The 23,076-nt window shown below is 67.2% G+C and overlaps 2 protein-coding genes across 2 annotated transcripts in view; both read right to left on the reverse strand.

Moving 5' to 3' along the window:
* Positions 1 to 2,053: 2,053 nt before the first annotated feature.
* CDC42EP4 (CDC42 effector protein 4) lies at positions 2,054 to 9,079 on the reverse strand. Its single transcript, XM_053995049.1, has 2 exons — positions 9,014 to 9,079; positions 2,054 to 3,939 (listed from the first exon to the last, which is right to left on the reverse strand). Exon 2 carries the CDS (start codon positions 3,835 to 3,837, stop codon positions 2,887 to 2,889), a length of 951 nt encoding a protein of 316 aa, XP_053851024.1. The 5' UTR covers positions 3,838 to 3,939; positions 9,014 to 9,079; the 3' UTR covers positions 2,054 to 2,886.
* Positions 9,080 to 14,888: 5,809 nt separating this feature from the next.
* SDK2 (sidekick cell adhesion molecule 2) overlaps positions 14,889 to 23,076 on the reverse strand; it is a 45,204-nt gene continuing 37,016 nt past the window's right edge. The window contains exons 29-45 of the mRNA XM_053994785.1: positions 22,780 to 22,974; positions 22,501 to 22,702; positions 22,241 to 22,344; positions 22,062 to 22,132; positions 21,811 to 21,946; positions 21,185 to 21,241; positions 20,877 to 20,978; positions 20,636 to 20,751; positions 19,570 to 19,756; positions 19,044 to 19,181; positions 18,815 to 18,976; positions 18,577 to 18,702; positions 18,177 to 18,341; positions 17,758 to 17,898; positions 17,060 to 17,198; positions 16,634 to 16,760; positions 14,889 to 15,384 (exon numbers count right to left, since the gene is read on the reverse strand). Of these exons, the coding sequence (XP_053850760.1) occupies positions 15,028 to 15,384; positions 16,634 to 16,760; positions 17,060 to 17,198; positions 17,758 to 17,898; positions 18,177 to 18,341; positions 18,577 to 18,702; positions 18,815 to 18,976; positions 19,044 to 19,181; positions 19,570 to 19,756; positions 20,636 to 20,751; positions 20,877 to 20,978; positions 21,185 to 21,241; positions 21,811 to 21,946; positions 22,062 to 22,132; positions 22,241 to 22,344; positions 22,501 to 22,702; positions 22,780 to 22,974 (2,525 nt within the window). The 3' untranslated portion in view covers positions 14,889 to 15,027. The remainder of the gene's footprint in view (positions 15,385 to 16,633; positions 16,761 to 17,059; positions 17,199 to 17,757; positions 17,899 to 18,176; positions 18,342 to 18,576; positions 18,703 to 18,814; positions 18,977 to 19,043; positions 19,182 to 19,569; positions 19,757 to 20,635; positions 20,752 to 20,876; positions 20,979 to 21,184; positions 21,242 to 21,810; positions 21,947 to 22,061; positions 22,133 to 22,240; positions 22,345 to 22,500; positions 22,703 to 22,779; positions 22,975 to 23,076) is intronic.

Here is a 23,076-nt window from a genome sequence, read left to right on the forward strand (position 1 = left end):
CCACATCTGCTTCTCCTCCAGAAAACGCGGCTGGGGCTGGCTGGGAGCTGGGTTAACCCCTCGCTTCGAGGCCTTAAATGGAGACAAATATGGCCAGAGTGCTGGGATTGAGCATTCCAATAGCAGGGGGTGGATGCTGGGTGTGTTTTGGGGTGCTCTGGGCACAGCAGCACCAGCCCCAGGCCTGCTCTCCAGCACCTGGCAAGACAGACCCACATCCCTGGGCTCCTGGAAGGGGTCACACCTTGCATCCCAACAAATCACAGAATGGTTTCTTGTGAAATGGTCTTTACAGCCCTTCTTGTTCCGTGCACAGGCAGGGACACTTCCACTGGGCTGCCCAGAAGCCCCTTCCATGCCTGCTTTGGGGCTTTCATGGGTGCCAGGCTCCAGTGGCACATTCTGGGCTCCGTGGGTTTCCTGGAGCCCACCTGGAGCAGAGCCCCTGGATTTATCCCAACGCTCCATCCCTGCTCCATCCCGCGGCCACGCTCGGCGCCCGCGGCTGACACGGCCCATGGAGCCCTGCTCCCATTCTGTCACTCGGCATCAAAGCACTGGACCAGCACTGCCACAGCGCTGCCCGTGGGTGCTGCAGGGTGCTGGGCACCCACCAGCCACCGCGTGGGACAGCCCAGGTGCCACCCCGGGGGTGTGACAGATGTCACCGTGCCCACCGAGGGGTTTGGGGAGGCTGGGGGTGCAGCCTCGCTCCCTGCTCCCGGCGCTGGTGTCACTCCCCACTAGCCCAGGACACGTGGCACTGTCCCCGAGCCCGCTCCCTCCCGGTGCTGCAGGCTGCCCCTGTCCCGTGGAGCGGGGCCGTGTCCCGGCTGTGCTCCGCAGCCCCGCTCGCACTTTCTGCCCCATCAGCTCGAGGCACCGCGGCGCTGCCGAGCCCGAGCCTGGAGCCAACAGGCGTCACAAAGATCAGGGCGGCCAAGTGACAGTGGCAGGCGGCCCGTGAAGTGTCACCCCAGGGCTTCTCCCCGCCCCACAGCCCCGGGGAGAAAAGCGGGCAAAGCCCAGGGACCAAAGCTCGCTGCTTTGTGCCACAGCATCCCTAAGGGACAAGAGGAGCCAGCTGTCCCCCAGCAGCCTGGTGACATCCCAGGTGACAGTGACCAGGATCATTGGCTCAGGGGATGGGACATGGGACCCTGGCACAGGGCAGGGGGGCACGGCGACCAGGGCAGAGGCAGCCTGGTGAGCTCAGAGCCTCCAGCTGCAGCTGCTGTTGTTCTCCCTGTCCCAGACAATGGCCCAATGTCCCCTGCTCAGGGTGACAGGACAGGACCCCATTGTGTCCCCAATGTGGCACAGCGTTTGCCCGCTCCCCTGGCTTCTCCAGGGAGATCCATTTGGGTGGACAGGGGCATCCAGCCCCTCCCAGGGCTGGGAGATGTTTGGGGGGATATATCATTCCCTCTCTCCTGTGAGGAGGCCAGTGCTCAGGGCAAGGCTGTGGGGCCATTCCTGGCACTTTGCCCCATCTCAGCCCAGCTCCATCCCAGGGGCTGGAGCGGGAAGTCACTCCCAGCACTGGCAGAGCCCCATTTCCCCAGTGGCTGAGCTGTGGGAAGCTGGCTGTGGGATCAGAGTGACTGCTCTGATGCTCTGCCGGGATCATCCAGGGCCACAGCAGCCCCACAGGGCCGGGAACCCCCAGGGCACCCCTTGGCCCCCAGCCCGTGGGAGCAGGGACAGCCAGTCCTGCCCCCCCAGCACCGTCCCCTCCTCCCAGGCTGGAGGGAGCAGGGCTGGGGGAGGAGAGGGCAGCGTTGGCAGAGCCAGCCCTTGGCAGGAGCCGCCTGGCCCGAGGGTCCCAGCCCTGAGCCAGATCCGGCCAGCAGGAGCTCTCCTGCTTCCTCAGGCAACGGGCAGAGAGAGCTCGGCCACGGCAGGTGCCCCCACTGCGGCCAGGAGCACAGCCAGGGATGGCAGCAGGGGTGGGGGCAGCAGGACAGGGCTGGTGGCAGCACGGGGACACTGGTCCTGCTTGGGCAGCAGGTCCCCGCCGCGTGTCACCCCTCAGGAACTCAGGCCACTGCGGTCACTACCATTTCCTTTTATTCCTTGTATTTGTACATAGAGGGTATAAAACCTCCTGTTCCAGCCGCCTGCTCCCAGCACTGCCCGGCCCCACAGGGACACCGGAATTCCCCGGCTCCAGCAGCTTCCAGGAGCTCCTCCCACAGGGGACAGACCCACAGTTCCATCAGCATCCCTGGAGCTGGCTGGGAGCATGCCTGTGACCCCCAGGCTGGTTGGAGAGTCAAGCATCTGGGATGGAACCATCCATCCATCCATCCATCCATCCATCCATCCATCCGAGGGATGGGGAGCGAGCACCTGCCACGGCACTGGGAGGCTCTTGGTCTGCAGAAAGTCCCCAAGAAACCCAGGAAGCTGGAGCTGCCCATAGTCCCAGGCCACCTCTGAGCTCCAGAGCCAAGTTCTTCCTCATGGGAAATCTTCCCTCAGTTAAAACCAAAAGAGAGTAGAGAAAGGTAAGTACAAATCAGAAAACGGTAAAAACTGTACGGCGGAAAATATATATATATTACTAAAAGGGCTAAAACTCCAAAGGCTCGTCTTGTTGGATCCTAAATCGCTTTATGCGGGCAGGGGGGCAGGAGAAAGGAGCTAAGATCCAAAGTCCAACAGAAAGAACCGAAATCGAGTCTGCTTCCCCCTCCCAGAAGTGCTGGAGCTGGCTGGGGGCTGTCAGGAACGGCCCCGGCCCCGGGAGCAGAGCGCTGTCCTGCTGCAGCACAGAGAGGGAACGAGGCAGGAGTTGAGTCTTCCCCAGTGCCACCAGTTGGGGTGTTCAGCCCTGCGTCCAGGCAAGCGCAGTGAGAACCAGACCCTCGGCTCGGCCCTCCTTTATACCCGGATCTCGTCGTCATCTTCATCGGCGAACGAGAACTCCTTGTCGGGGCGTTTCAGGGGCCCCCCGCGCTGGCTCGGTGGCCTGGGGACGGGGCTGCGCTCCTCGGGCCCCGAGGTGCAGCTGGACACTGGACTGCTGTCCCTGGGGCTGCGGCCACCGGCGCCACGGGCCGGGCTCTGGCTCGGCAGGGCCGCCACGGCCACCAGCGGGGAGCCAGGCAGGACAGGCTCCCCTTCCTCCTCCTCCTCCTCCTCCTTGCGGCTCTCCTCCGCCTCGGGATCTTCGTCCTGCTCCCACTGATCCTTATCCATGATGCTCAGCACGTCCCCGAGCATGGAGGGCCCCAGGTCGATGTGGAAGGACATGATGGACTCGGCGTGCTTCAAGCCCACGCCGCCCTTGGCCACCACCACGGGCAGGTCCGTGATGTCCCCAAAGTCGCGCTCGTCCAAGCCGGGGCTCAGCGGCCCCGCGGCCGCCCCGTTCGGGCGCTGCTGCTCTTCAGGGCTCATCTCCTCGGGCAGCTTCTTCACGGGGCTGGAGGAGAGGCTCTTGGGCAGCTGCCCCGCGCTCCTGTCCACGTCCTTCTCGTTGAGCTGGGGCAGGGACACGGCGTTCTTGACGAAGAGCGCCGAGTCCCGCAGCGAGCCCAGCATGTCCCGCCGGTCCCCGCGCGTCACCGACTGCGAGCGCTTGCTGCTGCGGAAGCGGCGGGACAGCAGGCCGGGCTTGGAGGCTCCCGGCTCCTCTCCCGCCTCCGGCACCGGCTCCCCGGCCTTGCTGGTGAGGAAGGAGGTGTCCCCGAAGGCGTCCCCGGCGCGCCCCACGTGCATGGTGTGGCGGAAGTCCCCCAGCGGCGCGCTGATCATCTCGGCCGTCAGGTCGGCCCGCGAGCGGCGCTTGGAGTGCGCCGAGTTGGACACGAGCTGCTTGAGGATCGGCATGGTGGCACCCAGGGGAGGCTGTGCCACGCTGGCTCCCGTGCCTGGTGCTCGCAGATGGGGCTCCGCGGCCGGGATGCCGCCGGCGTCACGGATGGGTCACTCCTAGGGGAGAGGAGGGAGGGACACGGTCAGGCTTCGAGGATGTGGGTGGGGCACCAGATTTCATGCCACCAAGCTGCAAAATGTGACCCTGTGCCCACCAGCCTGCTTGGCTCTCCCGGGAATTGGCGCCATGCAGGGCATCATTCCACACGGGACACATCCTCAGACCCCTCTGAGCTCCCCACACCCCCAGACCCATTCCCGGAGCAGAGAGACCCTCAGGAGAAAGACCTGGGCACAGAAATCCCTCAGGATGATCCCTGACTCTGTGCCCCACATGAATGGGCACCACAAGAGATGCAGGGCACCACGGGCACGCTCTGCCCCTCCTCATGCAGCCCGAGCGGGGCACAGCACTCCAGCCTCTGCGAGCAGCACGCTGAGAAGATGCCTGGGATTTTTTTTTTTTTTTTTTTTTTTTTCTAATTGGAAGAAAGCAGGGAGGAGCAGACGCCAGGAGGAATTGGAAACAGACGGCAGGAAGTGTGTGAGGAGGGCGTAGAGCCCCCGGGAGGCACCGCCAGCCGAGCAGGGGGACGGGGGGACCAGCACGGGGACCCCTTCATGCTTGGCAGGATGGGCACGTGGGGACACTGCTCTGCTGCTGCCCTGGAGCCCCCCAAAACCCTCCGTGCTGCCCCTCGGAGCTGAGGCCATGTGTGACCGTCCCCACCCCTCCCCAGCCGTCTCATCAGCACCGCTGTGACTCAGAGGTGACAGAAATGACGAGGGCTCCGTCCGACCACAATGGCAACGGGCACGTTACTCCTTCCCTCGGCCACCTCGGGGGCCACCAGCCGACTCGTCCGACCCAGCGCCCGTAGCCACGCAGGAGGGGACAAGGACAGCGACCGTGTCGCCGCATCCCGTGGCGCCAGGCAGCCCCAGGTGGTCCCGGGAGAGGCTGCCAGGGAGGAAGGGCTCGTGGCCGCCCTCTTCCTCCCTCCGGGCACCGCCGGCGACACCGCGCCCCGTGACACGCACGGGGGAGGGACGGACGTGTGTCCTCGGAGCGAGCCGTGGGGCGGGGGCCACGTCCCCGCCGGTGCCCGCCCGGCCCCGGGGCACCGCTGGAAGCGAGCCCGGCCCCACAGCCCACGGGCGGCGATGACCCCAGCACCGCCCGGTCCTGCCCGGCTGGACACCACCAGGAGCCACAGCAGCCACCCCACAGCCGCCAGCAGGGCCGGGGGACGCCTCCACGCCCCTTCCCTCCCCACACCCACGCTGTGACAGCCCGCTGTCCCCCAGAGGAGCAGCAGGACCGCAGGCAGGCTGTGTCCGGGCAGGACGGACTCTGGCCCCACGCTGGGGCAAAGTCCCGTTGCCCAACCCTCCTGTGCACGGCTCCCGGATGGGGCACGGCCAGGCTGGTGGCACATGGCCACGCTGCCCGTCCAGCATGCCACCAGCCCAGGGAGGCACAGCCCGAGCCCCCAAGGCCACCCGGGGGGATGCTGGCACAAGGGGGACCAGCAGAGAGCCCCCAGTTCATCCCCAGCAGCACGGAGAAGCCACCCAGGAGCCACACCCCGTTCCCTGCACCTCAAACCAGGAGCTGGGGGAATTCCTTCCCCCCTCAGGCCATCCCAACACAGAGGAGCAGCTCGCCGGGCCCCGCTCCCTCTCTGGGATCTCCCGCACGCCCGGCCGGGTGCGTGTGCATGGCACGAACGCTCTCCCCTTCCAGCATCTCCTTCCAGGCCAGCATTCCTCCAGCCTCTGGTTTTCCATAAAACAAACACTCCCGGCGAGCTCCCCGGCTGGGCCAGGCAACCGTGCTGCTGATTTAGGCCATCTGGGGACTGTCCCTCCCTTGTATTTAGATTTCGGGGCCAAGTTCAGCATTTGTGAGATACTTTGCAAGCCGCGGCAAAGGGGCCACCGGGAGGTTGGAGCGGTCCCAGGCGGGCCAGCAGTGCTCCATCACCGTCACAGCCCCCACAGCAGCACCGTGTCCCCCTCCCCGAAACGCTCCAGCCCACGGAGCCTCTTCACAGCGGCCAGAATCTCCCCCCATTCCCTCGATGTTCCGCTCGCAGCTTGCCCCGAGAGGCGATGGCAGCACAGATGGACACTGCTGCCCACACAGCCCTGCCTGGGGAGCTGGACACAGAGCCCTTGTCTCCTCCTGTTGCTCGGGGAGAGCAGATCCTGTGACATTCCCGCTGCCGGCGCTTTCACAAAGGAAACCAGGCCAGGGAGGCATCGCCGGCGCTGCCTTTGCAGCCACCTACCAGGGGAAGCTGCTGGTAACCCGAGAGACTTCACAGGCACCTGGCAGCGCTGCCCATCCCGGGGCAGCGAGCCCAGAGCAGAGCCAAGCCCCAGCAGGGCTTTGGGGCAGGGGGAGGGGACAGGACCTGCACATACACGGGTCGAGGACAAGAGGGATAACTTGTACTGACAGCCCTGTGCTGCTTGCCACCTGCCCTCTGAGCCCTGTGGGATCACGGGCTCTGAGGAGGGAGAAGCTGAGGTGCCCAGGGACACAATTGTCCCTGTAAATGAATGCCTGCTTGTAGGACAGTGCAGGCACAGAACTGGGACAGCCCTGGCCAGGCCCACATGCCCTGATGGTGCAGGCTTCCCATGAGAGCCCCCCTCCATCCTCTCCATCTCATCCCGCTCAGCATCAGTCACCCGTGGGGACCAGAGTGAAAGTGGCTCAGAGAAGGAGGCCAGGGAATGAGTGCACGCAGGAGAAACCGGCCAAGTCCAGCCACATTCCCGTGCATCCTGCCCCCAGCTCTTCCCATCACAGCCTGGGAAAGCCAAACTGGGAAAGCATCCTGGCCGGCCCAGCCGGCTCCAAACGAGCTCCCCGGCTTCCCCATGCAGAGCCCCCCAGGCAGCACCCCGAGATCAGAGGATGCTCTCCCCGCCCTGCCAGGCGCTGGGGCAGGGGCTGTGCTGGACCGGTCGGGTCCCCCACGCTGCCCAGGGCCAGGGAGAACCCACACACGGGACAGGGAGGCCACCCCGCCTGCTCAACCCCACTTTGGGGTGCGCTGCCTCTTGGGGATCCTTTGATCCTTTGATGTTGGAGCCTGGCAGACAGCAGCCGGAGACAGGGCACGGATCACACCCTGCCAACGCCGGCCCAGGAGGGGACCCAGCCGCTGTCACACCCTCGGTCGCGCTCCCCAGCGACTCTTCCCAGCGCCTGGGGGCAGGCGGTCCTGTCAGTGCGGGCAGCCCCGGCGCCCGGTGACCGCCCCCACCCCGGCGCGGTGACAGGTCTGGTCCTGTCCCAGGCATCGGGACGCCGCTGCAGCGCAACCCTGGGATGCGCCGAGCGGCCTCTGGAAGTGGGAACCCACTGCCAGCGAGCTCCAGAGCCGGGGATGGAGAGGTGGCACACGGGGAGGGAGGAGAAGCTTGGCTCCCACCAGGGCTCTCGGCACACGGATCAGCACCAGGCTGGGAACTCACCGCCAGTGCCAAAAGCAGAGAAGCGCTCCCGGAGGGACTGCCAAGAGCCGGGAGGTAGCCAGAGTTCAGCACGGAACCGCTGGCAGGACATGCCAGAACACGCACAGGGCCATAAATCCTCCAGCTCCGGGGCCACGAACCAGCCCGCGGCTCTGCAGGGCCAGGAGGGGACTTTTCCGGGGGGAAAGGTTATCTCCTCGCTGGCCCTGGCTCTGCCTGTCGCAGCAGGGGCTGGCCGGGCTTCCACAGGATACCGGGGCTGACCGGACCTCCCGACCCGCGCCGGGCTCCGGATTCCTGCGGTTTCGCTGGGGTGGACGGGAAGTTAGCAGGCAGACTTCCCACAGCGCGGCCACGGCTCCCTACCTGCTGGGGGCCCGGAGCCCGCCCCGGCCGGCTCGGGGGGCCCTCGGCGGCTGTTTGTGCTCAGGACAAAACCCAGCGAACAAAGGGAGCGACCGGCACGGTCAGCACAACGCCGGCGGCAGCGGGGCTGGCGCTGGGGGCCGGGGAGGGAGCCCCGCGGCCGCTCAGCCCGGAGGCTGCCCCGGGGATCGGGGTTCAGGCTCGTCCTGCACCCCCAGACCCAAACACGCTGAGCCTCCTCGGTGCTAAACCTCAGCTGGAGTCGCTCCACGGTTTCCGAGGGAGCTGCGTCCAAAACAGATTTGTTTACTGCGTGCCCGGCAGGGGAACGAGCGCTGTCCTGGCAGCAGAGATCGCACGCTGTGCCTCAGTTTCCCCCTAGAGCCCATTAACGATCCCTTTAGAACAGCTCTCCTGCTCTATAGATCCCAACTCCCTTTGGAACAGCCTTCCTGATCCATAGATTCGGCGCTTGGAAACATCTATACTTCACGCTGCTGCTGCTGCGGGGTCAAACCGGGGCGGCGTGGGACGCGTCCAGCGCCCCGCGAGCGCTCGCTGCCCACGCGCCCGCGGTTCTACGGGCACCGGAGCGGGTCTGGGAGCCAGCCCGGTGCCCAGCGCTGGCAGATCCGGGCAGTGCCTCTCTCCGGGCATCCGTGGCAGCGCTGTGTGCCGCCCAGGGACGGGCAGCAGGGCGGAGGGCAGGCGGCGGTGAGCCGGGACCCCTGTCCGGGGCCACCGGGGAATGAGCGGGACGGGGATTTCGGGCGGCTCTGACTCAGCACCCGCCGGCGCCCAGCCCCGGCCAGCCCCGGGGTGCCGCTGGACCCGCTCCAGCGCGGCGAGGATCCACCTTCCCGAGACGGGCCGCGGGCAGCCACCGCCCCGGCGAGCTCCGGCCACCGCCACCCCCGCGCGGGGGCTCGGCGGAGCGAACGGGCGCCGATCGCCGGTGGGGCGGGGTGGGGTGAGCCGGGCCGGTGCCCCGCGCTGGGCAAACAGCGCTCCGCATCCTGTTAACCCCTTCGCCCACCCGCGCCGCGCACCGGCCCCGCGGGAATGAGGCGGGGGGGGGGGTCCCGGCCGCCCCTCTGCCCGGTACCGGAGCGCGGCAGCGCCGGGGACCCCGCCCGCCCGCCGGACAATAGCCGAGCTGAGCGCGCCGGGCTCCCGCCACGCCGGGGCGAGCCGGGCCGGACCTGGCCAAGCGGGGCCGGGTCTCGCAGGGCCGCCGCGACCCCCGGAGCCCCCGGGGTCCCCCCCCCCGTACCTGCTCGCCCGGGCCCCGCCGCCGCCGCCGGTCCATGGCCGCGCCGCGCCGGAACGGAGCGCCCCCGCCCCCCCCCGGCGATGACATCATCGCCCCGCCCGGGCCAATGGCGCAGCGCCACGTCACGGGGCGGTCCCACGCCCTCCATTCAAACCCGAGTGGGGCGGGGGGGGGCGGAACCCTCGGCCCCGCCCGGGGCGTCCCGGGGAGGGGGGACAGGGACAGGGACAGGGACAGGGACAGGAAAGGGGTCACGAGTGGGGACAGGGACAGGAGAGGGGTCACGAGTGGGGGCTCGGCACCCCCGGGGGATGAAGGGACAGGTGAGGGCTCACAGGTCCCTGCCCGCCGGGGGTCACGAGTGGGGTCCCCAGAGGCAGAGCGGGGAGCTGGCCGCACCCCTGGCAGAGCGGCGGGGTTGAGGTGGCGCTGGGCGACCGGCTCTGATTAATTACGGGGAGTTAAGGACCGCGCTGAGATGCCAGGAGGAGGCGGCTCCAGCCGCAGGGCAGCAGCGATGCCCCCGTTCCACTCGCGACCGTGACACCCACGAGGCTGCAGCCACATCCCCCCACTGCCCCCATCTCCCTGTCCCCAGGCAGTCCCAGTGCTCGATCCCTTTTGGGGGGCCATGGGGTCCCTCCAGGCCGTGGGTGGGCGGTGGCCGGGACACGATGGCAGGGGGTCCGTGGTCACGCCAGGCGTCCAGCGCGGGTGCTGGTGCGGGGCTCCACGGCCCCCGGGATGGATTCCACGGCCACCGCGGCCCCCCCGGCACTGGCGGTGAATTCCGAGATCATCCCAGCCCCACCGACACTGGGCTGAAAGGGAGAGCGCTGCGCTGCTCAGCCGCTGCTCGCTCGCTCGCGGGGGATTAAGACCAGACCTTTGTGGGAGAAAAGGGGCGGGAGAGCCCAGATTATCCCGAACCTGCCTAATGCAGCGTTTCTTGGCTATTCCGGGCGTCTCCGCCGTGGGAGGCGGGGGGGGTGGCGAGTGGGGTGCTGGGATGTTCTGGCCACGCCACTCTTGGGGTCTCGAGTGCTGTGGGGTCCGGAGGGTTCTCATGTCACCGGTGCAAGGAGCTCCAGTCCCCGATCCCGCTGTGACAGCCCTGGGTGGGCAGCGCCGGGCACTGGGCTGGCTCAGCTGGGGCTGGGGCTTCCCTCCATGGGAAGGAAGTGGTGTCACCGCGGAGCTGGGCAGCGAGGCCCTGCGGAGATGCTGGGATTGGCACCCCGGGCACAGCCTCTGCCCCCAGCCCGGGTGTCCAGCACCATCCCGCTCACGCCTGCGCCTCCATCCTGGGCTGCGCTGCTTCCTCCTGTGCCGTTTTCATAGCCCATTTTGTTGGCAGATTTTATTTTCCTTGCTCTCCATACAGAGAAGATGAGGCCAGAGGCAAAGCCCCGGGCCCGCAGTTGAGGAGGGGGCCACCTCCGGATGCAACAGTGGGTTTTTGCTAGGTGAGGAAGAGGAGGAGGGTTTGCCCCCGCCCCCAGCGGCATCTCGACCCACTCACGTGAGACAAAGTAGGCACTGGAAGGCCGGTGGGACCCCGGTGCGGCGCTGCTCGCCTCACCTGACGCTGCCATGGGAGCGTGGAGATGGCTGAGACAGCGCAGTCGGGAGGGATTAACATCACCCGGCTGGTGGGAGCCGCCGGGAAGGCTCCCGCGGGCTGGCCTGGCTCCGGCTGGGAAGAGAGGCACTCACTCAACTTGAAAAACTGCCTGGGAGAGACGGGCCCCCTCCCCTGCCGTGCCGCGCAGAGCCCCGCGGCTGCAGCCGGCCCTGGGGAGGCGAGCCCGGGGTGCTGGGCGGCTCTGGATCGCTCCCGCCCTTCCTCAGCCATCGCCGGCTCCTTTTGCTGCTTCTCAGCAGCTTTTGAAAGCAGAGAAGAAAAAAAAAAAAAAAGAAAAGGCTTGAAAAGCACTTTGAAAAGCAGGGCAGGGAGAAGCGCCCGGCTTCCCGGCAGCCCCATCCCCTCCTCCTGCTGCCAGCGCCTGCCAGCTTTGTCTGCCGACGCTGCCGAGCCAGCGGGGAGCTCCCCCTGAGCCCCAGTGCTGGGGATCACTGTCCGGACACCCCGGGGTGCCAGAACAAAGCGCTGTCCCCACAGCCCCCCCTCAAAATCCCTCCAGCCCCAGGGCCCGGCGCTGGCTGCTGCCAGAAACGCCCCCAGTAACCCCACAGACACCCCCCCCCCCCCCCCCAGGACCAGGGGGTTCAGCCCTTCCCCACACCGCTCAGCCAGGGCTGGGCAGTTCCCCAGAGAGTCCTGGCGGGATGCTCTGCCCCTCCCTGCTGGCACCTTGGCCAGGTGGGCACCGGCACAAGCTGGGTGCCGTGGGCAGGTTCTCCCTGCAGCCTCTCACCTTTCCCAGCTGGAGCCCTCTCCTGGCTGGCAGTGCCAGGCTGGGCTCCCCCAGCCTGCTGCTCCCCCCAGGAAGCCATCACCTGGCTGGGCTGCAGCCACCCCGGCCTCTCCCAGAAGAGCTGCTTTTCCAGCCTGCAACTCGATGATATTAAAGGTCCCTTCCAACCCAAACCATTCCGTGATCCCACCTGGAGCGTGGCTTCTGCAGCACCCATGGAAAAGCCCTGCCCTGGCACAGGGACCCCTCCAGGGGGGCGCCCCACAGCGTGGGACAGGACAGGGGGCACAGAGCTGGCTCCGTCCTCTCCGCTGCTCTCCTCTCCTGCCACCCTGGCACGGAGCAGTGCCCCGGGCACCGGGGCTCTGAGGATGCGCCGAGTCCCGTCTGGCCCCCGGCGTGGCAGGAGGGGCTGTCCCTGTCCCCGAGGCAAGGGAAAGGTGGGGACATGACACACTTGGCTCTGTCCCAGGAGCTGGCAGGGAACCGGAGATATCCTGGAGGACAGAGAGAGCCCAGGCTGCGGGGCTGCTTCTAAAATAAATAAATTTAAACAAATCACAGGTTTCAGCCCAGCTTTATCGGTCACAACCCTCATTTTTGGCACACCAGCATCTCCCCATCACACCTGGAGAAGGGAAAGGCTCCTGCTCCAACGCTGCCCCGTCCACCCATCAGCATCTGGGGCTGCCTCATCTCCCCTGTGCCCCCCTTTGGCTCTGCCCTGCTCTGCCCTTGGGAAAACCACAAACCCAGGGAGCAGCGCTCAGGAGAAACGTCAAGGCCGATTTGGTCCTCGGGGAGTGATCGGCACTGACAGCTCACCCCGCCTGACTGCGGCACGGAGCGGCCTGGAGAGCACCGGGAACGGGAACGGGAATGGGAACGAGCAGCCCCCACCTGCCTGCAGCCGCGGGGACGGTGGGGACGGAATTTGGGAAAGAGCTGGTTGGAAGTGGAAGTGGGAGAGAAGTGGCCGGGCTCAGCGCCTTCCCCTGCGAGCCTGGCTGCTTCCACTTCCTCTGTTCCGTGGGGAAACTGAGGCAGCACAGCCGAGCAAGAGCTCTCACCAGTGCCGCTGGCACCCAGCCCACCCCTGCTGCCGTGGTGGGAGGTGGGATCTCGAGTGGTCCCTCGGGCGCTGCATCCCTCAGCCGTGGGAAACCGCGGGCTCAGAGGGCTCCTCCTGCCCTCGCCACCGCCGCGGGGCCCTGGCACCCCGGCCACAGCCACAGCGTCACCTCCCGGCACGGCGCCAGCGCCCAGCCTGCCGCAGGTGTGGCTGCACCCTCGGGCACCTCCTGGCAGCCCGGGACCAGCTGGGTCAGGGCAGGGGAGCCGGGCCCGGGCTCGGCTCTGTCCCGGTGCTGGGGAGCGCAGGCAGATCCCTCACGGGTGGGATCCAGGGCTCGCCTCGCCTGTCCCGGGATGGGAGATGTGTCTGGGGAGCTCTGTGCTCGCAGGGCTGGCACAGCCCTCACCTGGGGACGTGCCCTCACCTGGGGAACCTGCTCTCACCTGGGGATCAACCCTAACCCGGGACCTGCCCTCACCTGGGGATGTGCCCTCACCCGGGGACCAGCCCAGGTACCAGGAGCACCCCTCTCGCAGGGAATGCCCCTTGCAGGGGTGGCACCCCTTGCACAAGGAGCGTTCCTTGTGCGCTGGCAGCTCGCCTGTGCTGCTCGACTCCCCCGACCTGCCCCGCCCCGTGTCTCCGGTGGGAGGAAGGTCCCTCTTGCACAAGCCGGGACGCCCGGGGCTGGAGCTGGGCTGCACACGGAGCAGGATTTGCCCAGCCAGGCGCAGAACCCCCTCTGTCCCACGTCACTGTCCCCACGAGTGGGATGCCAGGGCTCCCCGTGCTGCCCGAGAGGGGACAGGCACCCCTGCCTTGGGCACGGGCTCCAAGCAGCCCACAGGAGTCACCCACCAGCAATGCCAGCTGCTCTGGGGACACCGTGAGCTGGTGTGGGGACACAGGGTGACCGTGGCTCAGCAGCAAGGCCAGCACTGCAGCCCAGTTCTCCCAGTCCAAGGAGGAGCTGCAGCGCTGGGTCCCCAAATGCAGCACCTGCACAAGGCTCCCCTGGCAGCCCACGCCAGGGTGAGGGTCCCAGGATGTGGCTTCCAGGGGCTCCCAGGTGCTGTGACAGGGACTGTGCACCCCCCACAGCCCTGGCAGCCCCTGGCATGGACCTGGTGCTCCAGCAGCACCGTCGGTACCGAGCCCTCCCCACCCCCAGCCCCCGCTGGTGTCACCTGATGAAACCTGGACTCACCACCTGGATTTTCCTGCCAGGCCTGCAGGGCAGAGCGAGAGAGGGCGGCTGTGAACAGCCCAGGAGACATCCCCAGCGCCAGGGCTGCTGCTGGCAGTGCCCAGAGCACGGGTGCAGCGGGGTCCCCTGTTCCATCACCCCATTTCCCCGCAGCCCCAGACCCCGCTGCGATGGGAACGTGCAGGACACGGCCCCCACAGCTCCCTGCACCCTTCTGGGCTCTATCCAGCACCTCTGGCACCCCTTGCCCAGCTCCTTCCTGGTGCCACAGGGCTGCCACAGGCCCAGGGGGACAGCAGGACGCACGGACACATGGCACTGGGCCTTTCTCTGGCAGAGCAAGGTGACAGAGAGGGGACACACTTGTCCTCAGGCTGTTTATTGGCATCTCCCTCGGCCGAGCCCGGGTGCCGCGGCCCTGCCGGGCTGGTGCTGGCTCACCCATAGGCACTGCGGGGGCTGTGCTGTGCAGACACCCCCAAAACGGCCACGGAGCCCCCCCGAGCATCAGCACCCCCCAACGCCCTCAGGCCTCTGCACAAAACCCCATTTAAAAGCCCCAGAGCACCAGAAATGCCAAGGGGGAGGCTCCAATCGCCTCATCCGAGGCCTCAGCAGAGCCCCCGAGGTGCAGAATTGGGGGGGGGGGAGGTTGAGCACCATGTGCACCCCACCAGGGCTCTCCTGGGGTCCCAGTCCTGGCTTCTCCTGGGGCCTGTGCTGGGCCAGGCACAAAGGAGGTGAGGAATGAATCGTCCCCTGGGATCCTTCCCCCTTCTCCCAAAGGCTGTGGGGGTCCAGAGTGGGGGGGGGGGGGGGGGGGGTTCAAGTCCAGAGGATTTAAGATCAGCAGAGCTCCTCTCGCCCTCCGCAGCTGGGGGTCTCCGTGTCACCGCTTGTCCCCACGTCCTGGGGGAGCCACGAGTGGAGGGGCCGGGGTTTGGCACGGCAGGAGCCCCTCACCCAGCCCCCAGCACCCACTGGAGTCCAGCAGCAGGTCCGGGGCAGCCCCCATGGGTGCCAAGGGCGATGTGTGGGTGCACCCCCAGCCCCCCGCCCCACCTCGTCCGAGGAGTCCGTGCCACAGAAGCTTTGGCCAAGGAGGGGGACCTGGGTTTGCTCCCCAGCCCCAGGGACGGCGCTTGGCATCCAGCAGAAAACCCCTGGAGCCTGGGGCTGCTCCCCTTCCTCCTCCTCCTCCTCTCACCTTGCTGCTTTTTCCTTTTCTCTTAATTTCTTGGGGCTTTTCTTTAGTTTCTTTTTCTTTTTTTTTTTTTCTTTCTTTCTTCCTAATTTTTCCCCCCCTCTCCTGTTTGGGCTTTTTTTGTTTGTTTGTTTTTCTTCTGTTTAAATATCAAACGAAAGAGGAAAACCCAGCGATGGGGGCTCTGGAGCCGGGGGCCAGGCTGCTGGGCGGGCGGTACAGGGTCCCGGGCTGGCTGCTGGGGGCGTTGCCGGGGGTCTGGGGGGTGGGAGTCCTGCTGGCTTTGGGGCGGAACAGGCTGCCCTGCTGCGTGGAGGTGCTGTTGGAGAGCGGGGTGTGGTCGGGCTCGCCCGAGTCGCTCTCGGTGTAGCTGTAGGCCTGCGCCCGGGAGATGCCCTTCTGCTGCCGCCGCCAGGAGTTGTAGTAGGTGGGGTCGCTGATGTAGTGGTTGACGAAGGAATGCGCCTTCTGGTGCCCGGGGTCCACCTCGTACTCGCTGTCACTGCCCTGAAAAACAGCGTGGGGGAAGGTGGTGACGTGGGGACAGCACCCAACAAGCCCCAAAATTCAGCAGGGTCGGGCTCTGCTCCCAGCCGTGGCGTGAGCGGGAACCAAGCTGTGCCAGGGGAGTTTGGGACACCAGGAGGAGTTTCCACATGGAAAGGGTGGCCTGGCATTGGGGGGGGCTGCCCAGGGAGGTTTGGAGTGCCCAAGGAAGGGCTGGATGTGGCCGTCAGCCACGGGGGACAAGGTGGGGACCAGGCACAGCCTGGACTCGGTGATCTCAGAGGTCTTTTCCAGCCCGAATGGTTCTGTGATTTCCAGTGCTTCCCTGGTGCTTTCCCAAGTGCTCTCTTGGGAACGCTGGCGAGCACATCCCGAAAGTATTTAAAGGCTGGGACGGCTGCAGCATCACTGGGGGCTTTCTGCCTCTTGCTAAAACAAAATAGAGCCTCATACAAAAGGTTCCTGAGCGCTGCCGAGGCCGCGATGCCCCCGGGCTGGCGGGGAGGGTGTTTTTGGGCTCTGCCGGTAATTGGATTCAGCTTCTCCGGCGGCGCACAAAGGGCCCATTGAGGGCGGTGGGAACTGCCCCGCGCCAGCGCCAGCTCCCGCAGCTCTTCACAGCTCCTCAAAAGCCACTCGAGCCCCGCTCGGGCCGCAGCGAGAGGAGCCGGCATCTGCCAAGGAAACAGCCGGTGCGGGCAGAGACGGGGGGGCACCCTGGGCACGGTCCCCTCCTGCTCGGGGACAGCCCTAGGGACCCACAGGACCTTTCCCTGGGTGTCAGCCTCTCAGGATCCATCCTGGGGGTGACAGTCCCGTGGTCTGCCCGGGGCTCCACGCTCCTGCCCGGCCACAGCTGCCCGTGGCCCCGGGACAAGACAAAGGTGGCATTTTGTGGAGTTGGCAGAGCCGCGGACGTTGCCACCAGCGACCGGGCAGCGGGACAGCCCCCGGCCCCGCTGACCTCCCGTCCCCTGTCCCCAGCAGCCCTGGGAGCCCCCCGCAGTGTCACATCCTCAGCACACGGGCCGGGGGCTGTGCCAGCTTCCCTCCGGCGCTGTGCCACCGAGCCACAGGGGATGCCGCTGCCTCCCGAGCGGGACGGGGCGGGGGCGGCAGCGCAGCTCCCAAACGCGCACCAGGACCCGCCTCGTGGCGGGCAGAGGAACGGGCTGATGCTCAGGGAGGGCTCCCAGCGCCCTCCACCCCGCCCCGGGTCCCTGTCCCCGTGTGCAGCCCCGGCGCTCACCTGGGAGTCGGAGACCTCGGAGGGTTTCTCGGTCAGGCTGCTGCTCTCGGCGGGGATCAGGTCGTTGTACTTGGTCACGTCCTCGTCCGAGTAGTGCAGGCTGCCGGGGCTGGGCCGGGGTGGGGACCTCGGGGACACGCACGGGGGTGGGTCAGCGTGGCTCCCCCTCTGCTCGGGGCTGGGCCACTTGGGGACAGCCCCAGCGGATCCATAGGGCCGGCTCCGGGAGGGAGCACCCCTCAGCCGTGCCAACCCCCTCCCAAAACGCTGATCCCACCGTCAGGCACTTCCAGGGGGGACGCCGGGCAGAGCAGGGTCACCCCCTGGGCATCCAAGCCCTCCCCACGCCATGACAGAGCAGGGATGGACACAGTGACCAGAGATGCTCCCCCGGCCCGGGGAGGGGGCTGCGGCGGGGGTCCCTACCGGGTGTAGATGCCGTTCTTCCGGCAGAAGGAATTCTTGACGGAGAGGCGGCGGTTGTTGAGCTCCAGGGCGGGGAAGCTGCCCTCATCCAGGCTCACCATCTCCCCGTGGCTCAGGGCGGCCGCCTTGGAGCCGTTCCCTGGGGGATGGGATGCTCAGCCTCCCCCAGCCCCTCCGCAGGCAGCACAGAGCAGCGAGGGGGGCCGGGCCCTGCACAGGGGGCTGGGGGGGGGATTGTTCTGGTTCCAGAGTCACCAGGGCCTGGGGACAGCCGGGAGGTGCCAGCCGTGCCCTGGCTCAGCCCCCTGCCCTGCCCCAGCGCCCCCCAGCTCCCCACTCTGAGCTGTTTGCTTAACGAGGAGCTCTGGATTTTCCCCACAATTTGAGCCCTTGACAGAGCTAAGAAAACAGAGCTGTGTTTGGCTAATCCCGGTGACCTCTGCGAGCCCCCGGGGCTGCTCTGCCTCTGCAGCTGTCTGGGACAAGTCCTTCATTTCATCTCGGGCTCCCAGAGCTCTCCGGGAAGCCACAGCACCGTTATGGGGCGGCACAGGGGCTCTGGAGGAGTTGTTCCCAAGGTGGGCAGGAAGGGAGGCTCCCTCCACTCCACCCAGACCCCAAAGGCAGGGAGAGACCCCCAAGAGGCTCCCACGGGAGCAGGAGGGTCCTGTCACTACCCACCACATTCCCTCGCTCACCTGAGTCCGACTTTTTGGAGTACTTCTTGCTCTGCCCGCGGATGATGAGCACAAAAACGAGGAGGAGGATGAAGATGAGCCCCACCAGGGCAATGACCACCAGGAACCACCACTCCTCATAGAACGGGTTGGTTTTCTGGGCTGGGGCACAGCAGGGAGGGTCAGAGTGGGACGGGGACAGGGGACAACCAGTCTGGACGGGGACACCCCTCTGCAGAGCACAGGGTCACTTGGGGAGCTCTGTGAGGCCTGGATCCATGGAAAGGGAGGGGGCTGCAGGGGGATGTGGGAAGGGGGTGCTGGCAGTGGGATTGGGACTTCGTAGGAGCCAGGAGTGGGGTTCAGGGATGGCCACAAGAACAGAGCAACAGCAAGACCCTCCCTCTGGCACAGGGGGACAGAATCCCCCCAGAACCCACCTGACACGGAGGGGGAAGGGGTGCTGGGGGTCCCGTAGCCGTAGTCGTTCACGGCAATGACACGGAAATCGTAGCTGACCCCCTGCTTGAGGATGTCCATGCTGAAGGTGTAGGAGGTCACCTCCTTGGGGATGTCTTTGATGAGGATGTCCCAGAGCCCCTCATCTAGAGGAGGAAACAGGGCTGCGATTTTAGGGCTGGCTCTGCAGGACACCCCAGGGTGAGAGGTGATGTCCCTCCACCCACTGGTGCTCCAGGTGCTGCCCTTGCCACCAGCCCCCCTCAGCAGCGTTTTCCTCAGACACCGAGTCCTAACGCACAACCCAGGTCGGCACTCCCTGCCTCAGTTTCCCCTCTCCTGACCCCCGAGGCGGGGGTGGAGCAGAGGCAGCTGTGGTACCTGAGGGCCGGGCCTCGATGACGTATCTGGTGATGGGCCCCTGGCCGGGGTCCCCACTGGACCAGTGGATGGTGATGGCCGAGCCATAGCGGGAGATGAAGGGCTCTCCAGGGGGGCCGGGGGCACCTGGGGACCAGAGCACAGCTGGAGGCAGGGGGGCACAAACTGGCCCAGAGCCGGGCCAGCCCCCACCCCCATCTCCTCCCTCGCCCCGCGTGTCCCCGCGTGCCCCCCGCACCTTCCCCGGGCCCCGTGGTGATGTTGGCCTCAACGTCCGGCCCGTAGGCGAAGGTTCTGGCCCGGATTCGGAACCGGTACGTGACGCCCTCGGCCAGGTCCTTGACCTTCATCCACAGCGGGCTGTTCCCCTTCACGTCCACCGTCACGATCTTGCTGACGCCTGCGGGGACAGAGGCTGAGCCGGCTCCCCCCGAGCCCTCCCCGCTCCCCCGGGGCCGTGCCCTCACCATCCACGGGCGTGCAGGGCTCGTAGACCAGCCTGTAGCCCTCGAGGACCCCGTTGGGCAGCGGCGGCGGCTCCCAGGACACGTTCACTGACGTGGTGGTCAGCTCGCTGAAGCGGATGGAGCCGGGAGCGCTGGGGGCTGCCAGGGGACAGGGTGACAGGGCCAGCTCAGCGCTGCAGGGGACACCCCCAGCACGAGCCAGCCCCTCTCCCTGCCTCCACCCCAATGCTGTTTGATCACCAGCTCACACCCCCCTCGACCCCATCCCTGCTGCAGCAAAGCTTCCACGGCGGAGGGGGAATGAGTCTCCTGCTCCTTGTGTCTCCTCCCAAGATCTTCATCCTCCTCAAGCCTCGGCTTAAACATTCACCTCCGTGTGCCCCCACCCCGCAAACCCACTGGGGTGAGCCCAGAGATGTTCTGCTCGGGATTGCAGCATGAATCCCTGGAGCTGGACCCATGGAGACACCTCCCCGGGGAGCCCAGGGGCAGGAGGGTGCTGGGGGAGCCGTGCCACGGGCCCCACCTGCCTGCTGTGTCCGTGCCTTCACGGGGGGGCTGCGGGGCCCGTCCCCCGCGGCGTTGAAGGCGGCCACGCTGACCCAGTAGGAGGTGTAGCCCGTCAGGTTCTTCAGCTTCACGCCGGTCTCGGGCAGGAAAAGGGTCTTGACCCGCGCGCTCCCGTTCGGCCGCTGCTCCTCCCAGAAGTGGATCTGTGGGAGGGGGCGTGGGGGGCTGGCTGAGGCACGGCTCCCACCCAGCTCGCCTTCCCCGAGCCCTCAAACGTCCCCACCCGGGTTCCTGAGCCCCTGTCCCAGCCTGGCGGCTCCAAGTGCGCCCGAGGGAACGGAAGAGCCTCTCCCCCAGGAGGGCTCCAGGCTGTGCTGGGCATCAGACACGGCTGGCATCGTCAGGGAGCGCCTGAGATCGCCTTCGAGCTGTGCCCGATTCCCGAGGGATGGGGACAAGCCGGAGGAATCACAATGGACGGGGAGCAGGAGGTGTCTGGAGCATGGGCTGGGTACCGCGGCTGCATCCTAATGCATCCCAACAGCACCCGGGCTGCATCCCGACACATCCCGGCTCCATCCCGGTGCTTCCCGACTGCATCCCGACATATCCCAGCTCCATCCCGGTGCTTCCCGACTGCATCCCGACATATCCCAGCTCCATCCCGGTGCTTCCCGACTGCATCCTGACACATCCCGACACATCCCGGTGCTTCCCGACTGCATCCCGACACATCCCTGCTCCATCCCGACACGTCCCTGCTCTATCCCAGTGCATGCCGACAAATTCTATCTGTATCCCGACACATGCCGGCTGCTTCCCGACAAATCCCGGCTCTATCCCGACACATCCCGGTCGCATTCCAGGGCCGACGGCGCCATCTGCTGCCCGGCCGCCGCTCGGCACCGGGATGGGAAACGCGGGATCTCCTCGGGATCCCAGCATCTCCCCAGAACCCCTTCCCCGAAATCACAGCACCCCCAGTGCCACGCACCCTGTGCCCCCCGGGGACTCTGCAGCTCCCCAGAGCCCCCCGTGCCCCCAGCCCGGCCGGGTGCCAGCTCCCAGGTGACAGGAGGTACCTTGTAGCCCTGTATGTCCCCGTTCTGGCTCTCCACGGGGGGCGGTTCCCAGGTGACATCCAGCTGCGTGGCCGTGGCCGCCTGCACAGCCACGTTCTGGGGCGCTCCGGTGGGCACTGAGCGAGGGAGGGGATGGTGTCACTGCACTGGTGTCACTGCCTTGTCCGGGCTTTGTGGGCTCCCAGGACAGCCGAGCCCCCTCCCTGCAGCCCCCAGCAGAGGCACCCCTGCCAGGGCTCACCTGCTTCCCCCACGAACACCTCCTGCGGGGGGCTGGGGGGTCCCTCGCCCACGGCGTTGTAGACGCTCATCTGGATCTCGTAGCGCCGGTGCTTGCTCAGGTCTGGGGGACAAAGGGTGAGTGGGACCCTCCCCAGGACGGGGCAGCCCCGCTGCCCCCGGGGGACCTGGCAGAGCCCCCCTTGTTGGGAAGAAGGAGCAGCTGGGTAGGGCAGAGGGGTTCCAGCTCGCCCTGCAGTGCAGGGACACACAGGGGTGGCAGTGGGGGACACGCAGAGATTGGGGGGACACACGGGGGTGGTGACTTACTGTCCAGCTCGTACTGGGTGAGGGACACCTCGCTGAGGTTGTGCACGGCATAGACAGCTGGGCAGGAGAGCAGGGGGGGGTTAGTGCAGGCCGGGGGGGGCTCCTGCCTCTGAGCCCCCACCCCACCCTGGGCCAGAGCTCCCCAGAAACGGCCCTGACACCCCCAGGTGCCAACGGGGCTGCCACAGCACTGAGGAGCCTTTCCATCCTCCAGCCCCATCCCGAGTGCCACGAGCCAGGTCTGTGCATTGGGGTCTCCACAGAGGACAGGGCCAGGTCCTGCCTGGGGCTCTGCCCTCGTCACTCGTGTCCCTGCTGCCCCCAGAGCGGACGTGACCCTGCTGTCTGCAGGGCCTGAGGACACACAGCAGGACGTCACACAGCCCACAGACACCCCTGTGAGGTTCAGATTTGTGGACACAGCGGGACAGGGCCAGTGACAACTCAGAAGGATGTTAGGGAGCACTGACCTGGTGGCACAAGGGAGCTGGTGACAGCTCCAGGGGGCACAGCCTGACCCTGCTACCCGGGAGATGCTGTGGATGCTGCACTGCTCAGATCCCACCTGCCACCCCCAGGCCACCCCAGCCCCCATCCCCAGGGCCGGTGGGGCCGTGGGCACTCACGGGTGAGCTCGGCCCAGCTGGCGCCGGGGTGGCCGAGGCCGCGCAGGGCGAAGCCCCGCAGGCTGTCGTGCACCAGCTCCCGGTAGCGCAGCCGGAACCCCAGCAGGATCCCGTTGATCTTGTCCTCAGCCGGGGGCTGCAGGGGGAGGAGGGAAGGCAGTCAGAGGCTGCTCTGGTCCAGGGCTCCCCGGCACCCTGAGGTGCCACCCGGTACACCTCAGTGCCACCTGCCAAGGCAGGGGGGACGGTACCTGCCAGCGGATGAGCACCGACGTGGTGGTGTGGGGGGTGATGGAGAGGATGGTGGGAGCCTCCTCGGGGGCTGTGGGGGAGAAGAGGGTGGTGAGGCTCCGGAGATGCCCAGGGCAAAGGAGGAGTTCCCTTGGGCACGGGGTGGGCACCCGCTGTCCCTGCCCCAGGAGGTGCTGACCCGCCTGCAGGGTGGTGAGCGACTCCGACTCCTCGCTGTACTCGCTGTCCCCGATGTCGTTCGTCGCCTTCACACGGAACTTGTAGGAGGTGAAGGGTTTCAGCCTACAGGGAGCGGAGCGGGATGGGGACGGGTCACCCCCGAGCCGCCCCGTGCCATCGATTCCCAGCCTTGTACCAGCACTTCTCACATGATGGGGAAACTGAGGCACGGGGAAACCACCCGAAGCATCGACACCCACCGCGCCCCCAGCCCCTCACCTGTCCACCACGAAGGCGGTGGCGTTGTGGCTGACGGGGGCGGAGTGCAGAGCCCAGTCGCCGTCGGGCAGCTCGCGGCTCTGCACGGTGTAGTAGCGCACGGGGGAGAGGCCGTCGCTGCCCGGCTCCCAGGACAGCAGCACGCTCCGGGCCCGCACCTCCTCCTGCTGCGCCAGCGGCTTCCCGGGGGGCTGCGGCCGGGCTGGGGGAGGCGAGGGGCTGGGAGCACTGCGGGGGCACCGCCAGCCCCCCGCCGCCGGCCGGGCTCCCCATCGTTACCTCTCTTCTCGGTGGTGACCACCAGGGCTTCGGCCGCCTCGCCCCAGCCCTTGCGGGTCTGCGCGGTGACACGGAACAGGTAGGTGGCCTCGGGCTGGAGGCCGGTGGCCGTGAACTGCCGGGCGCTGGCATCCAGCACCTCCACGGCGGCCGCGGTCACCGCCGAGGTGTTCAGGCGGTGGCTGACCTGGTAGGCTGCGGGGAGGGAGCGGAGTGGTGGCGCTGGGGAGGGGACACCAGCCTGGGCCCCTCCCCGCGCCACCCCAAACTGTTCACGGGGGAGCTCACACCCAGCCC

The sequence above is a fragment of the Vidua macroura genome, chromosome 19 (genome assembly GCF_024509145.1).
Source record: "Vidua macroura isolate BioBank_ID:100142 chromosome 19, ASM2450914v1, whole genome shotgun sequence".
In the NCBI taxonomy this organism is placed as follows: domain Eukaryota; kingdom Metazoa; phylum Chordata; class Aves; order Passeriformes; family Viduidae; genus Vidua; species Vidua macroura.

Coding starts and splice junctions, on each gene's coding strand:
- CDC42EP4 (XM_053995049.1), bottom strand. CDS start 3,837: ATGCCGATCCTCAAGCAGCTCGTGTCCAACTCGGCGCACTCCAAGCGC.